The 15,233-nt window shown below is 45.4% G+C and overlaps 1 protein-coding gene and 1 long non-coding RNA gene across 5 annotated transcripts in view; one reads left to right on the top strand and one right to left on the bottom strand.

Moving 5' to 3' along the window:
- Nucleotides 1–15,233, top strand: part of PARP6 (poly(ADP-ribose) polymerase family member 6) — a 158,665-nt gene that overhangs the window by 73,159 nt on the left and 70,273 nt on the right. For all 4 annotated transcript variants that reach the window (XM_056572785.1, XM_056572786.1, XM_056572784.1 and 1 more), the window contains one exon: nt 6,708–6,785. In XM_056572785.1, the coding sequence (XP_056428760.1) occupies nt 6,708–6,785 (78 nt within the window). The remainder of the gene's footprint in view (nt 1–6,707; nt 6,786–15,233) is intronic.
- The window catches only part of LOC130368719 (uncharacterized), a 160,573-nt gene continuing 153,064 nt past the window's right edge, over nt 7,725–15,233 (bottom strand). Inside the window, exon 3 of the long non-coding RNA XR_008892547.1 lies at nt 7,725–8,239. This is a non-coding gene — a long non-coding RNA (uncharacterized LOC130368719). The remainder of the gene's footprint in view (nt 8,240–15,233) is intronic.

Below are 15,233 nucleotides of genomic sequence, written 5' to 3'. Positions count from 1 at the left end.
ATATACAGTGATCCCTCAAGTTACAATGGCCTCAAGTTACAATAGTTTTAAACATACAATGGTCTTTCCTGAACCATTGTAACTTGAAACCGTGCTCAACATACAATACTACATGCAGTTCAGCAGGGCCGCTATCAGGGGGGTAGAACTCCTGGGGGGGGGGGGTTTATGTCTTGTGAGTCAGTGAATGAGTGTCACTCACTGACCACTGACCAACCGTACTATGTACTGTCAGTCAGTCAAACTGTCCCACTGTGCTTCATCACATACCTCCGGTAGACTACCTTGTTACATCTGCTATGCCTGATGAAGCTGCCATTGCATGACATTGCATTGCATGATGGTCCAATAAAGCTACTCCTTCAACTTACATGGTAGTTTTGATCAGCGCCGGTGAATTCCTGCCCATACCTATGAAGTGTAACGCACTCTGCTATAAAGGAATTAGAAATAAATAATAACAAATTAAAATTGGTTTGGGGGTGGGCCCTGGGGGAAGTCTCGGGCAAGCCACCGGTGGTGGAGGGGGCCCAGGCCTTGAGCTGAGTAAGGGGCCCTGAAATTTCTGATGGTAGCCTTGCAGTTCAGATCCATGGGACGTATGTGAGTGGGTATTTTACTGTTAAAACACTGAGTGCATGCATTGATTTACTAACTAATAGCATTTCTCTATAATGCAGTGCAGTACTACATGTCCTATTTTGCCCTTGTGCCAGGTTAAGAAAATCCCTTGTACACCAAATGAGGGCAGCTCTATTTTTTTTTGTCTCTGGTTCACTGCCCTCTATGTATAAAAATATTTGTAGCTTCTGGCGGCTATTTCTCACTCTTATCTAAAGAACATGCATTACCTGTATTAAATGTCTGCCTAAAAATGGTTAATCTTAATTTTTTTCTTAATATGGCACATATTTTGGGGGCGGGCTCCGAACCAATTAATAGTTTTCCATAGAGTTTTGGTTGCAAGATACAATAGTTTCAACTTACTATGGTCATTCTAGAACCAATTAATATTGTAACCTAAGCATCCACTATAAATACAGAGCTGGTGTGAATTGAGCCTTATTCACCACAAAAATAAAAAAAATACTAAACTATTGCAAAACAAGCATTATCCAATCATCTCACTCCAGGTTTCTTTAAAAAAAAAGTTACCCAGGCTATCCTCAGGATGGGCCATTAGTATCAGCTTTCTGGGGGTCAAACTCTTAGCATACCTACCAATCAGCTGTTTAACTAGCCTGTGGCACTCTGGCACATGCTGTTGCCTCTACTGCTTGCATCTGGTCTTACTGTGCTTCTACCAGGGCACACTGTACATTTTGCCACACCTGTGCTAGGTATTGCAGCTATGCCCAAGTGTGCCAGAGCACCATGGCCATTTCAATTAGCCAATTGGCTGGACCTCCTATAGTCAGTCATCTTATAATTGGCTATCAATTAGTAATTCCTTTAAGCAATTAAGAAAAATAGGAAAAAAATAACATGGGCAATGGCCATCTTACCGTACTCTGTAACATGGTCAAATGTGTTTTCTCCTTGGTAGTCTCTCTAACTCTATCATGCCTGGGCAGATTGCTTATATCCAGTAAATAGGACTAAAACTGACATGTTCTCAGGATTAGTGAGGTCCCAGTGGTCAGACCCCCATCAAGTAATGTTTTTAAACATCTTTTTTCATATGTCATTAAACTTAATTGTAAGAATACAACTTTATTTATCCAGTTTGAAATATTTCTCATTTGGTTGATTTTATGTCAAGTAAAGTGAAAATGAGAAAATTAAGCAATAATTACCAATAGTTACCAAAAGCAGGTAGCTACAAAGTGGTATTGTGTTCTGAAAAAGAAAATCAAACTATTTTTATTACCTTTCTTGTTTTTCATGGAATGGCATAATCTGTAGTTATATGTACATGTATGTATTCAACAGACACCCTTCACCCAGGGCCCCCTACAGACGCAGGCCTACTGTGCCTATAGGTAAATGTTGCCCAAGGCACACACAAGGTGGCCATAAAATTTCTGCCACTGTTTCCAATGTCCAAACCGAGTAAAGATAGCACCAGGCCCTGAGTCATAGTTTTTAATTTTATCACTTTCGCAACAGAAACATGTGGGGAGTACAGCGGGATTAATGTGGTTACTGTCCAGTGGATCTATTGTGGTGTTGCTGGGTTATCCCCCACTAATAGGACAAATCCCCTTCTAGATAAAACCCTTGAGAGAGCTATCACCTATAAATGATCTCAACAGTTGTACGGCTGATTTTTTCCTTTTATTTTGTATGATATCTTGACAGTCAAAACAATAGACCCACAGGTTTATACTATATATTTATACACTTTGGGGGAGATTTATCAAAACCTGTCCAGAGGAAAAGTTGCTGAGTTGTCCATAGCAACCAACCAGATCGCTTCTTTCATTTTTGAAAAGGCCTCTGAAAAATGAAAGACGCGATCTGATTGGTTGCTATGGGCAACTCAGCAACTTTACCTTTGGACAGGTTTTAATAAATATCCACCTTTGAGCTGATATATATTTAACTTTAACCAATTAAATGTTTATGCATGTCCTACTATTTGTGCTGTACATAAATTACACATTATTCTAGGGGATTGGTTCTTAACCAGGGGTTCGGTGAGTCAGTCCCGGGGGTTCGGCAGGGGAGGTCGCAACAGGACAGGCAATCCAAGAAATTGCTTGCGGCCCCGAGCAGAGCCGGTGTTTGCCTGTCCTGTAGCGACGGGGCAATTCCCCCCATCACTATTAACTCCCTGCGGCCCCGTGTTAAGTTTAAAAACGCAGGGCTGCCGGGACATAGCGCACGCCAGGACGTCACTGACTGTCTGCCTGCCTAATGTGGGGGGAACTGTCTGCCTGCCTAATGTGGGGGGGACTGTCTGCCTGCCTAATGTGGGGGGAACTGTCTGCCTGCTAATGTGGGGGAACACTGCCATTGTTGTGAAAATGACATGAGAGTGGCACTTGCCAAGGTAAAGCCGCGCATTTCTGAACTGGTCTCTGAAAGACAACAGCAGAAGTCACACTGATTTGCAGTAAATATTCAGTATGTTTTAGTTTTTGTGTGAAAATCATGTTTTCATGGTTTTGTTCTTTGTTCTTAATGGTGTTGTTCATTTTGTGCACCTATGCATAAATATATACTTAAATATATACCTCCTATGTTTTGAATTTGAAAAAATCATATTTTATTTTTCCGATTAAGAGGGGTTCGGTGAATGGGCATATGAAACTGGTGGGGTTCAGTACCTCCAACAAGGTTAAGAACCACTGTTCTAGTGCAATTAGTTGAAAAAACACTTTTAATTTTTTTGCACTGTCCTCATTTCATGCTAAATAACTTTTAAGCGAACTATTAGCTATAGTCTTTTTGTTTCTATGTAATATAAACTAGTACATGTTTAGTACATTTCAGAGGGACCTATTGACCATGTATGCAGTATTTTGGCATCAAAAAGTCGCACATTTTTTGCAAACTCCCACTGCTCGCAAACATTTGTGACTTTTTAGAACTTAATGCCGTGCTTGCCAAGTAGGCAAGGCTTTGTGGAAAGTGATCGGGGCCTTCTGCAAACTCCAGATTTAAAGGGGTATTTCAGGCAAAAACATTTTATCCCCTATACAAAGGATAAGGGATAAGATGTCTGATCGCGGGACCCCCCGCAATCTCCCTGCAGCACCCGCACTCTATGCGGGTGCTGAATCTCCATTTCCGGAAACCTCCGGGTTTCCGGGACTGGGGACGTGACATCACGCCCCCTCCCATAGACATGAATGGAGGGGGCGTGGCATGACGTCACATCCCCAGTCCCGGAAACCCGGAGGTTTCCGAAACTGGAGATTCAGCACCCGCATAGAATGCGGGTGCTGCAGGGAGATCGCGGGGGGTCTCAGCAGCGGGCCCCCCGCGATCAGACATCTTATCCCCTATCCTTTGGATAGGGGATAAAATGTTTTTGCCCGGAATACCCCTTTAAGAAAACTTACAACAGTGGGCTTAGTGTGCAACCCTGGTGTCCTTTCCAGGTGAACATAGCTAAAACCTACCCCATTCCTCCTCCCATTGCCTGTGCTCTCTTCGTTCACTCTATCTCTCTCTCTATTGCAAAGATGTAACTTAAAGCTGGGTCCTAATGTAAAATCTGTAACAGGGCACCCACCTGTTCTATATATATAATAGTGATCTTTTCTTAAGCGGCAGAGGGACCTTTGTGTCCTTCCACCTGTGCTCTATTGAAATCAGAAGCTACTGCTCTAATATGTGAAATGTGAACTGTGTGGACTAAGAGAACAGGAAGTTTCATAAGCATCATAAGCTTTATTATTTAGGTAGAGAAATGATGTAACCTTTACTCAGGATTTTATAGTAGAAGAGGAGACATGAGAATTCCTAAAGCAAATACTACTTAAAGGGGTATTCCAGGAATTTTTTTTTATTTGACTATGCTACAGGGACTGTAAAGTTAGTGTAGTTCATAATATAGTGTCTGTGCCTGTGTGTGACAATTTTCTCAAAATTCTTCTGTGATTTTCACCCCAATATTTATTTTTACCAGCAAACAAATAGACTGTTGTCCCGGATTTTTCCCGGCTTGCAATGCGGCCGAGACCTGACTTACTAGTCAGCTGATGACAGGGAGCCTGTCTGCTTCAATGGGTGGAGGGATCAATCTGCAACTAATGCAACAGCTGTAGGAACCCTGATTGAAAACCACAGGTCTTTTGTTTCAATGGGTGGGGTGGCTGATGTGTGAGAGGGAGGAAAATGGAATTGTGGGATTTGTAGTAAAAAAAAGTCAAACAGGAAATACAAGTTCACAAAAAGCTAGCCACAGTGTTATGGTAATCTCATGACATAGCCATTTAGCCCCAAGACAAGCGCAGATCCTTCCTAAGCAAATCCATTACTGTCTGCCAGGTACGTACTAAAATCACCTTATGGTGGATAACCCCTTTAATTTATGGACAACACTTATTAGAGGATTTAAAAAAAAGGAAATTGAAGATATTAGTTATGGCTAAATTTAATCCACTGTTTATGCCTATGGTTATACAGTAACTCACATAGATAAGTCCACCTCTCACATTTTTTAAAATATTTTATTGTATCTTTTAATGTGACCACACTATGGAAATGATGCTCAGCTACAATGTAAAGCAGTGAGTGTACAACTTGTATAACATTAATCTTATAATAATAACAATAATGATGCTGTTCCTTCAAAATAACTCAACACACAGCCATTAATGTCTAAATCTTGTCAACAAAAGTAAGTACACCCTTAAATAGAAATGTCCAAATTAGGCCCAATAAACCTTTTTCCCTTTTCGGTGTCATGTGACTCGTTAGTGTTACAAGGTGTGAATGGTAGCAGAACTTGAATTTGGTGTTATTAATATGGCACCTCATGGCAAAGAATTCTCTGAGGATCTAACTGTTGCTCTACATAAAGATGGCCTATGCTATAGGAAGAGTGCCAAGACCCTGAAACTGAGCTCCAGCATGGTGGGCAAGACCATACAGAAGTTTCACAGAACAAGTTCCACTCAGAACAGGCCTCGCCATGGTTGACCAAAGATATTCAGTGCTCATGCTCAGTGTCACATCCAGAGGTAGTTTTTGGGAAATAGATGTATGAGTGCTGCCAACATTGCTGCAGAGGTTGAAGAGGTGGGGGGAAGGTCAGCCTCTCAGTACTCAGACCATACCCCACACTCTGCATCAAATTGGTCAGCATGGATGTCGTCCCAAAATGAAGCCTTCTCTAAAGACAATGCACAAGGAAGCCTGCAAACAGTTTGCTGGAAACATGCAGACTACGGACATGGTTTTCTGGAAGCATGTCCTGTGGTCCCATGAGACCAAGATAAACTTTCCTAGTTCAGAGAAGGTCAAGTGTGTGTAGCAGCAACCAGGTGAGGAGTACAAAGACACGTGTGTATTGCCTACAATCAAGTATGGTGGTGGGGTGTCATGTTCTGGGGCTGCATGAGTGCTGCTGGCACTGGGGAGTTACAGTTCAGTGAGGGAACCATAAAATGTTAATATGTACTGTAACATAGTGAAGCAGAGAATGATCTCCTTCTTTTTGGAAATGCAGGGCAATATTCTAACATGATATCAACCTCAAACACCCCACAAAGATGACCCCTGCCTTGCTAAGGAAGCTGATTGTAAAGGTGGTGGACTGGCCAAGCACATTTCCAGACCAAACCCTATTGAGCATCTGTGGGCATCCTCAATCAGAAGGTTGGGGGAGTGCAAGGTCTTTAACATCCACCAGCTCTGTGGTTCCATCATAGAGGAGTGGAAGAAGACTCCAGTGGTAACCTGTGAAGTTCTGGTGAAGATGCTAAGGGCGGTGCTGAAAAAATAATGGTGGCCACACAAAATATTGACACCTTGGGCCCCATTTGGACATTTCCACTTCGGGGTGCACTAGCAGAGTATTGTTATATGAAAAGATATATTCAAATATTTAGAAAAATATGAGGTGGTTATTCAATTATGTCAGTATACTATGTTAGATACTGTAAAAGGTTTGTCTGTTTGTAAAACATGGCTGTGCATAGATGTTCATATAGTAGTGTTATAAATGCAGTTGCATTTGAAATTGATGGCTGTATTTGACTGCCCATGCCACTCTCCTGCATGACCAAAGCTTCTTTCTGTTATTTCCACAGGACATCAAGGGACACAACTGGGGTGAAGAGGAATCAGATGGGGAAAATGAATGTGGGGAATTCCTATATGGAGTTCAGGTAAGAGAACAATAACAGAATTTCAATATATATATATATATATATACATATATTTTTTATTTTTTTTTGTAGTATGAACAGTAAGAGCAAAGTAAAATTCCAAAAATTAATTATTAAATAGAGCTTGTTAATAGATGTATGCTGCCCTAACTAGTCAGCATGAAACACTTAGTTAGGGCTTATTCTCACTGAGAAAATTCAGCCATTCAGAATGATGCAGAATTAGCAAATATGTCCACTGCATTTTGCCGCAGACATAAGTGCTGTCTTGCACGGAAGTCCTACCCTATGTGAACAGTGACGTTGTATAATAGTGCCGGACCCACCTGTCTACGATATTATTATAAGTACTGTCCCATTGACATTAAGTGCAGTTTCGGGACTTCTCTGGCCTACTGTGCTGGAAGATGAAACACATGTAAACTTCCACCACAATCATATTCCTCAACATGTAAATTGAGCAGTAGAATTACCATTGAAATCAATAGGGTGCTGCTACAAGGCGGAAGTAAAAAAAATATCCTAGTGGATATTCCACACAGGACTCTTAGTAGTGTGAATGGGGCCTAACAAACTTCCTATAATTCTCTTTGAACGGTTGTGCCATTTCAGACTAATAATATTTTGTTACTTCGGCCATGAACGGGGCTCAGAGTTATTGTTATTGTGCAGTCTCTGACCCTGATTTACAGATCTCTCCCTATTTGCATAAAGACAGAGATCTGTCACTCAGGGCTGTGGACCCCCCTTATGACTTGTTGTGATAGGGATGCCTGTTAGTGATTCATGTCGCCTGTGGATGATGCAGCATGAAACTAGTGACAGTTTCTCTTTTTAAAGAATAAGCAAAAAAGTGTACAACCATTCTTGATACAGGTGTCCTCAGCTTATACAAGAGGCACAAAAATATTGTAATATAAATTACTTTATCTCCTTTAATATGCCCTTATTACATCATTCTTGCTGTATATAATTATAAAATTATAACTGCACATTTATTTTAATAATCTGAATATATAGGGCAGTTATAAAGTATTGCCATCTGTAAGAAAATAAAGCGACACGTTTCATAGCACCTGTGCTAGCATCAGTGGAATTGACAGCTTTCTTCTGCAGACTCCAGAAAAGCAAATTCGCTGTTATATGGTGAAACATCCATACTGCTGCAGAAGAGACTCAGGGGTCTGGGAAAATTCATTGTCAGTCCCTATGACAGTTGTAACTGCTGCCATAATAGCTTTTTCCAGAAATGGGTAAACGGCATTTTTAAACAACTTTTCACAAGATGACATTCATATGAAATAGTTGTTGACCGAACAGCTATCTCTCCCAAACTGGATTATCGATCACGTTTATTTCAGTAGGAAGAGGGAGATATGCCACTGCCATACTCATCTGATGTCACTGAAATTGGCGGCTTTACAGGTGACTGAGGGGCCCAAATGCTTCTCTGTCTGATAAGAGAGAAACATATTAATAAAGGGAAATGGCAAAGGTGTGGTGATGTTTCATGATAATTATAAATAATTTGGTAACACTATACTACTTAACAATAACTACTACTTAACTACTTAAAGTTCACTTTTAAGATATATATATATATATATATATATATCTTTGCTTTGTGTATACATGTATATTCGTTTTATTTATATATAAATACTGTATATGAACACTTAGCATACCTAAATAAAATTGCATGCATTCTACAAACTCTTTAGAAGATACATGTTGAACATAAAAAATTCCACTTTAGTGGTCTGTGCTTTTATGTATATATGTAGCGGTCAGAGGAGTAGGGGACCGCAGTGCAGGATTCAAGTACGGTACAACAGACAATGAGACTGAAGCAAAAAACGGTTTTATTAACCAACAGAGTATAATGACCGGAGAATGATGTTAACAGAAATAACAGTTTACATAGGTTTACAGCAAAGTTAACTGTACCGTGATACATAAAATGGCGCTCCCACAGAAGCACACACAGAAATAAAAGGCTACTCTGCTATATGATCCTATCTGATTCCCGCTAACCGGGACATGTTTCTACAACGTACTGTCTAAGGGAACCTGCTCTATGCCCTACCACAGGTCAGCACCGGTGCACACACACAGTTCTGTAGGCCACATGTTCTTTATCTCAGTCTCTGTGATGGTGGTTGCAGTCAGGTCTCTGGGTCTCTCCCTTGCTGTCTACAGCTGCAGTCTCTTATGCACTGGTCTGGGTTTCTTTACAGGTTGCTTATCTTTTTCTGTCACTTGGAGGTCACTGCAGCCTGGTCCCTTGCTCTGTAACTTGCTTGAGGTGTTCTCTGGTTCTCAGCTGCAGTCTGTAGCATCACAGTTCAACTCTGTCTCCTCTGGCAGGATCCTGTTGCTCAGTCCCTGGATCACACAGTCTATCTGCCCTTTCAAGGCCACTTTATCCAGACTCTTCCCTCAGCTCTGCACAGCCATAGAGAGCCGAACACCACACAGTCCCAGGGACTTCCTGCTCCTCCTCCTCTCCAGAAAGATCTCTTCTCTTAAAGCAACAACAACTGTGTCTTATTCTCACTTACAACAACAGTGACATCTTGTGGCTGAAAGATGCATGACAGCCTGTGGGACTTTCTCAATAGAAGTACAGTGTAATGGAGTTTAGTCATTCAAGGGGCTGACCCCTACATGCCTCCCCACTAAACGATGGTCGTCCTCGGCCATCCTATATAGTCCATGGGAAAGAAAGTGATTATTACAACCTCTAACAGCAGCACAACATTGTCCACAACACATACAGGTGGACCAAACAAACTGTTCAGCATTGTACCTGTTTGGTGGAACCCCTGCAGTAGACCTATTGGATCTCCGGAGGTCTTGGCTATCTGTAAGGGATTGACTCTCCACATTGGGAGCTGCCAACCTGGGCTCCTCCGCATTGCGAGCCAGTAATGATTCTGTAGCATAAGCTTCATCCCCTGTGGCCTGGGGACCTTCCACAGTGTCAGGAACAGTCCACCAGTCTTCATCATTGTTCTCTTTGGAGATTATATGTTCTGAGGACAGGAAGTGTTGTCTCCTCAGTAGGTTTGGGATCTTAAGACCGACATGGCCGTAGCATATTCCTATGTAAGATCCTTGAGGCACACTCCTCATTTTCAACCCGTACCTCGTAGACCGGGCCATTGGGATACACTCTCCTGATCACTTTGTAAGGTTGTACCTCCCAACGCTCACTCAACTTGCCTCTGGGACGTTTCTCCTGCACCAGTACCTGGTCTCCAGGTTGCAGTGGAACCTCCTGGAGATGAGTACGGTCAGTATGAGTTCTCTCTTGCAAACGCTGGCCTGCTAACTGGCGGGTGGCCTGTATGGGCTGCATGGGTGCCCTCTGTTCGGTGCTTTTGGTGAATTCACACATTCGACACTGCCGGCAGATTTCCTCAACCGTGGCCTCCAGTCGTGGACAATATACATAGCGTTGCAGCCACTGGAAGGTCTTAACTGGCCTGAAGTGAGCTCCAAATTCATGAGCCTCCTTGGCTACCTCTCGTGCCATGCTTCTGGGTATTACTACCTGCCACCTTGCCTCTATATCAGCAGGCTGCTGCCACTTGCGGTACAAAACAGCTCCATGAACTTCCAGTCTATCCCATTGGTGTAGAATGGACTTCATCTCTGCATCAAGCTCAGTCCTTTCTTCTCTGTCAGGTTTTCTTCGCTGGGACACCCAACCTTTCATCTGCCGCAGTCTGACATCTTCATCCTGTATTCGGCCCCATTCTTCATTGGTTCTTCCTAATGCCTTGGGTAGCACTCGGCCTCCCCACTTGTCTGTGCTGCAACTGCTGGAGGTGTGAACCTGTGGAAGCCTGGAGTTTCCTCCTCTTCTTTTTGTTCATCCAGATCTCCTGGTTGGATGATCACCTCCCTACCTTCAAGGTTGCGGAAGGTTCCCACAGGCAGCGTCAGTATAGTCTCCCGACCAGGGGGAAGAGTGAGGGTAGCCTTTCCCGGCACTTGGATTGTTCCCCCGGACTGGTGTACTGGGACACTCTTCTGTGTCCCACAGAACTGGTTCAACTGTTGGAAAGCTTTTTGCGTGGGTTTGTGTGGGGTGGCTTGCTTCCAATAGCCTGGTCCCCGTTTAGTGAACATGATCTGGTCCAACTCTCGTAGAATATTCATGCCCATTATCACCGGTACATCCTCCTTGAACGTCTCGGGGACCAGCAGAATGCCTTTTCTTCCCACTTCCTGTCCACTCAGCCGTACGTTCATCCACATGACTCCCGTGACCGGGATTTGCTGATGGGTCGTAGCTGTAACTTGGACCAATGTCTCTCGTTCTGGCTTAGCCAGTGCTTGGAAGTAACGATTAAAGTATGACTCAGGCATGGTCGTCACCTGTGATCCGGTATCTAACAAGCAGTTGACTGGGATTCCTTCAAATTCAGCTTGTATGACGAAACACCCTGCGACCAGGTGTTCAGAGCTGTGCTGGGTGTCTTGACTCTCCACCTCCCCCGCAGTGCGCCCCACTACTGCGGGGGGCGGGTAGTTTAACGCCAGCTCTGAGCGTTCTGATAGATCACTCTGACACTCTCTAGCGAAGTGTCCTTCTGCTCCGTACCGCCAGCACTGTGTCCCTGGACGGTAGTCTCCTCGCCTGCATGCGAGAGGCGCCCTGGCTGGCCTTGTTGGAAGATATTGAGGCACTTGGTGTGACGGTGAACTTGGGTAAGGATGCTGTGGTGTAGGAACCAGTGGGGCCATCTGATAGGGTGGTTGTTGGGCCGGATAGGCAGCCCCAGGGGAATAGCTTGACTCCATCCACCTTTCCATTAGCGTCAATTTTTCTTGTATAGCACTCAGGGAGCTTTGCAGTTCTTGTACCACTTTAACTAGGACCTCTTCCTTCCCCACAACCCCAAAGGGTGTGGCGATCTGGGTCCATATCACTCCGGAGGCATAACTTTCTTCTCTACTGCGTGCCACAGCCTCCGCCAATATTTGCCTAAAGTTCAGAGTAGGGTCCACCCTAACTCGCTCCCGCAGGACCTGTCTCAAGGGAAAGCTGAAGAGCCCCAGAATAAACTGTTCCTGCAATATCCGGTCTGCAGATCCCATGCCAGATACTCCGTCTGCCTCCTTTTTCTGTACCTCGGCCAATACTTCTTGAAGAGCCATCGCATATTGTGAGACCCCTTCATTTTCTTGCTGAACCCGGTAAAAGAATTTCACCCGGAGGTGGCCTGCACTAGCTGTTTCACCGTATATTTCTTCCAGAAATCGCACGATCTCTTGCAGAGTGCTGCATGTGGCTTCTGATTGTAGAAACACATTCTTTCGGGCCTCACCCTCCAGGGCAGCCAAAGCAATTTCTACCTGTAGCTCTGGGCTGACATTGTAAATTCTTGCAGCGCACTGTAATCTTGTCACCCAGTCTGACAGTGACATGTTCTTGCCATAAAATTTTGGCAAATTTTTCGGTCCCTATATCCTTAGTCAGCTGATATAGTCAAAATGTACAGGTTTGGACAACATTTAATCATCCACACTTTTAGCTAAAGCTGCAAGTCATTTATAGTGGCCCACATTTATCATTGTAGCAAGAAAGAAAAGGTAACACGTAGCGACTCACCACTTCTGTAGATTCTTGTTTAATAGTGCTGGTGAACATACAGCTAGCACAAAAACAACAGGAACGGGTGTGCAGGGAGGGTAAGACGTAGCGGGGGGAGCTCGAGACAATGGATCCTATTTCGCGTCCAGTGACGCTTCTTCCGGTCCTAGTGAGCCCAGGTGAGTCCATTTCTTATGCATCCTGCCCCTCTCGGGGGTGGAGCTAATGGATGCGAACAGACAATGTGAACATAAACATATACGTGAATGTAACACCTATAATGTGATCACCCAGTTAAAAAATATACATCAACCAGACCTGTCACAGGTAAGGGGACAGATCATGTCGATCATTCAGACCCAATGCGCCTAAAGCGTTGAGTCGGCTGATCCAATCAATTTCTTTTCTCATGAGAATTTTATTGCGATCTATCCCCTGTCCCTGTATTAATACCCTTTCTATGCCTGCAAACTTAATTGTATTAAGGTCATTTTTATGGACGTCTCTCATGTGTAGAATGAATTTGGGGGCTCCTTTTCCAGTTTTTAAACTATATAGATGTTCTCTGATTCGTTGGTTCAGTTGTCTTTTAGTTTTTCCTATATAGTAAAAGCCGCAGGTACACATGAGGCAATAAACCACATGTGTACTGCGGCATGAAATAAACTGTTGTACGGTAATGTGGACTCCTCCTAGTGAAAATTCTTGTTGTCCTAGATTGTATTTACAGAAGCTACAATTTTTACATAGGAAATTACCATTAGGGGCTGTTTTATGGAGCCATGTAGTGGCATCCTGTTTATTTTGCCTAGCGGACAATTTTTTGATGTATCCTCCTTGTCACGATTCGGCTTCCAGGTAGTGGATCCTCTGTGTCAGCGAGGGATTGGCGTGGACCGTGCTAGTGGACCGGTTCTAAGAGGCTACTGGTTTTCACCAGAGCCCGCCGCAAAGCGGGATGGTCTTGCTGCGGCAGTAGCAACCAGGTCGTATCCACTAGCAACGGCTCAACCTCTCTGACTGCTGAGAAGGCGTGGGACAGAAGGACTAGGCAGAGGCAAGGTCAGACGTAGCAGAAGGTCGGGGGCAGGCGGCAAGGTTCGTAGTCAGGATGGGTAGCAGAAGTTCAGGTACACAGGCTTTGGACACACTAAACGCTTTCACTGGCACAAGGCAACAAGATCCGGCAAGGGAGTGCATGGGAGGAGGTCAGATAAAGGCAGGGAGCAGGTGGAAGCCAATTAGGCTAATTGGGCCAGGCACCAATCATTGGTGCACTGGCCCTTTAAGTCTCAGAGAGCTGGCGCGCGCGCGCCCTAGAGAGCGGAGCCGCGCGCGCCAGCACATGACAGCAGGGGACCGGGACGGGTAAGTGACCTGGGATGCGATTCGCGAGCGGGCGCGTCCCGCTGTGCGAATCGCATCCCCAACGGCCAAGACAGTGCAGCGCTCCCGGTCAGCGGGACTGACCGGGGCGCTGCAGGGAGAAAGACGCCGTGAGCGCTCCGGGGAGGAGCGGGGACCCGGAGCGCTAGGCGTAACAGTACCCCCCCCTTAGGTCTCCCCTTCTCTTTGTCCGGTAACTGCCTCCCCTGGGATGAGGACACCGGGAAAGAATGGAGGGTTTCCTCAACGGCAGGCAGTACAGCAGGAGTGGGAATGGGGAGGGAGGGCAGAGGGCGAGGCCTGGCACGGGGCAGTGTGACACCAGGACGGGGGCCATGGGGAGGCACAGAGGCTTGCCTGACGGGACTGGGAGGGGGGGAGAGGCACTTCCTGTGGCAGGCAGAGTCCCAGTTCCTGATCTCCCCGGTGGTCCAATCAATGGTGGGGGAATGAAGCCGGAGCCAAGGCAGACCGAGGAGGACCTCAGAGGTACAGTTGGGGAGAATGAAGAACTCAATCCTCTCGAGGTGGGGTCCAATAGACATGAGGAGGGGTTCTGTGCGGTAACGCACGGTGCAGTCCAATCTGGCTCCGTTGACCGCGGAAATGTAGAGCGGCTTGACGAGACGGGTCACCGGGATGCTGAATTTATTAACAAACGCCTCCAAAATAAAATTTCCAGAGGCACCGGAGTCCAAGCAGGCCACGGCTGAGAGGGAGGAGTTGGCTGAAGAAGAAATCCGCACGGGCACCGTGAGACGTGGAGGAGCAGACTTGGAACCAAGAGACGCCACACCCACGTGAGCTGGGTGCGTGCGTGCGTTTCCCAGGCGTGGAGGACGGATAGGGCAATCCACCAAGAAATGCTCGGTACTGGCACAGTAAAGACAGAGATTTTCTTCTCTACGGCGATTCCTCTCTTCCTGGGTCAGGCGAGACTTATCCACTTGCATGGCCTCCTCGGCGGGAGGCCCAGGCGTAGATTGCAACGGATACTGTGGGAGAGGTGCCCAGAGATCTAAGTCTTTTTCCTGGCGGAGCTCTTGGTGTCGCTCAGAAAAACGCATGTCAATGCGGGTAGCTAGATGGATGAGTTCTTGCAGGTTGGCAGGAATCTCTCGTGCGGCCAGCACATCCTTGATGCGACTGGATAGGCCTTTTTTAAAGGTCGCGCAGAGAGCCTCATTATTCCAGGATAGTTCAGAAGCAAAAGTACGGAATTGTATGGCGTACTCGCCAACGGAAGAATTACCCTGGACCAGGTTCAACAGGGCAGTCTCGGCAGAAGAAGCTCGGGCTGGCTCCTCGAAGACACTCCGGAGTTCAGCGAAGAAGGCCTGGACTGTGGCTGTGGCAGGATCATTGCGGTCCCAGAGCGGTGTGGCCCAAGACAAGGCCTTTCCTGAAAGAAGGCTTACTACGAACGCCACCTTAGACCGTTCTGAAGGAAACAAGTC

This window comes from Hyla sarda, chromosome 4, assembly GCF_029499605.1.
Source record: "Hyla sarda isolate aHylSar1 chromosome 4, aHylSar1.hap1, whole genome shotgun sequence".
Lineage (NCBI taxonomy): Eukaryota > Metazoa > Chordata > Amphibia > Anura > Hylidae > Hyla > Hyla sarda.
Note: the sequence above shows the minus strand (reverse complement) of the source record. Positions and strands in the feature narration are given on the sequence as shown.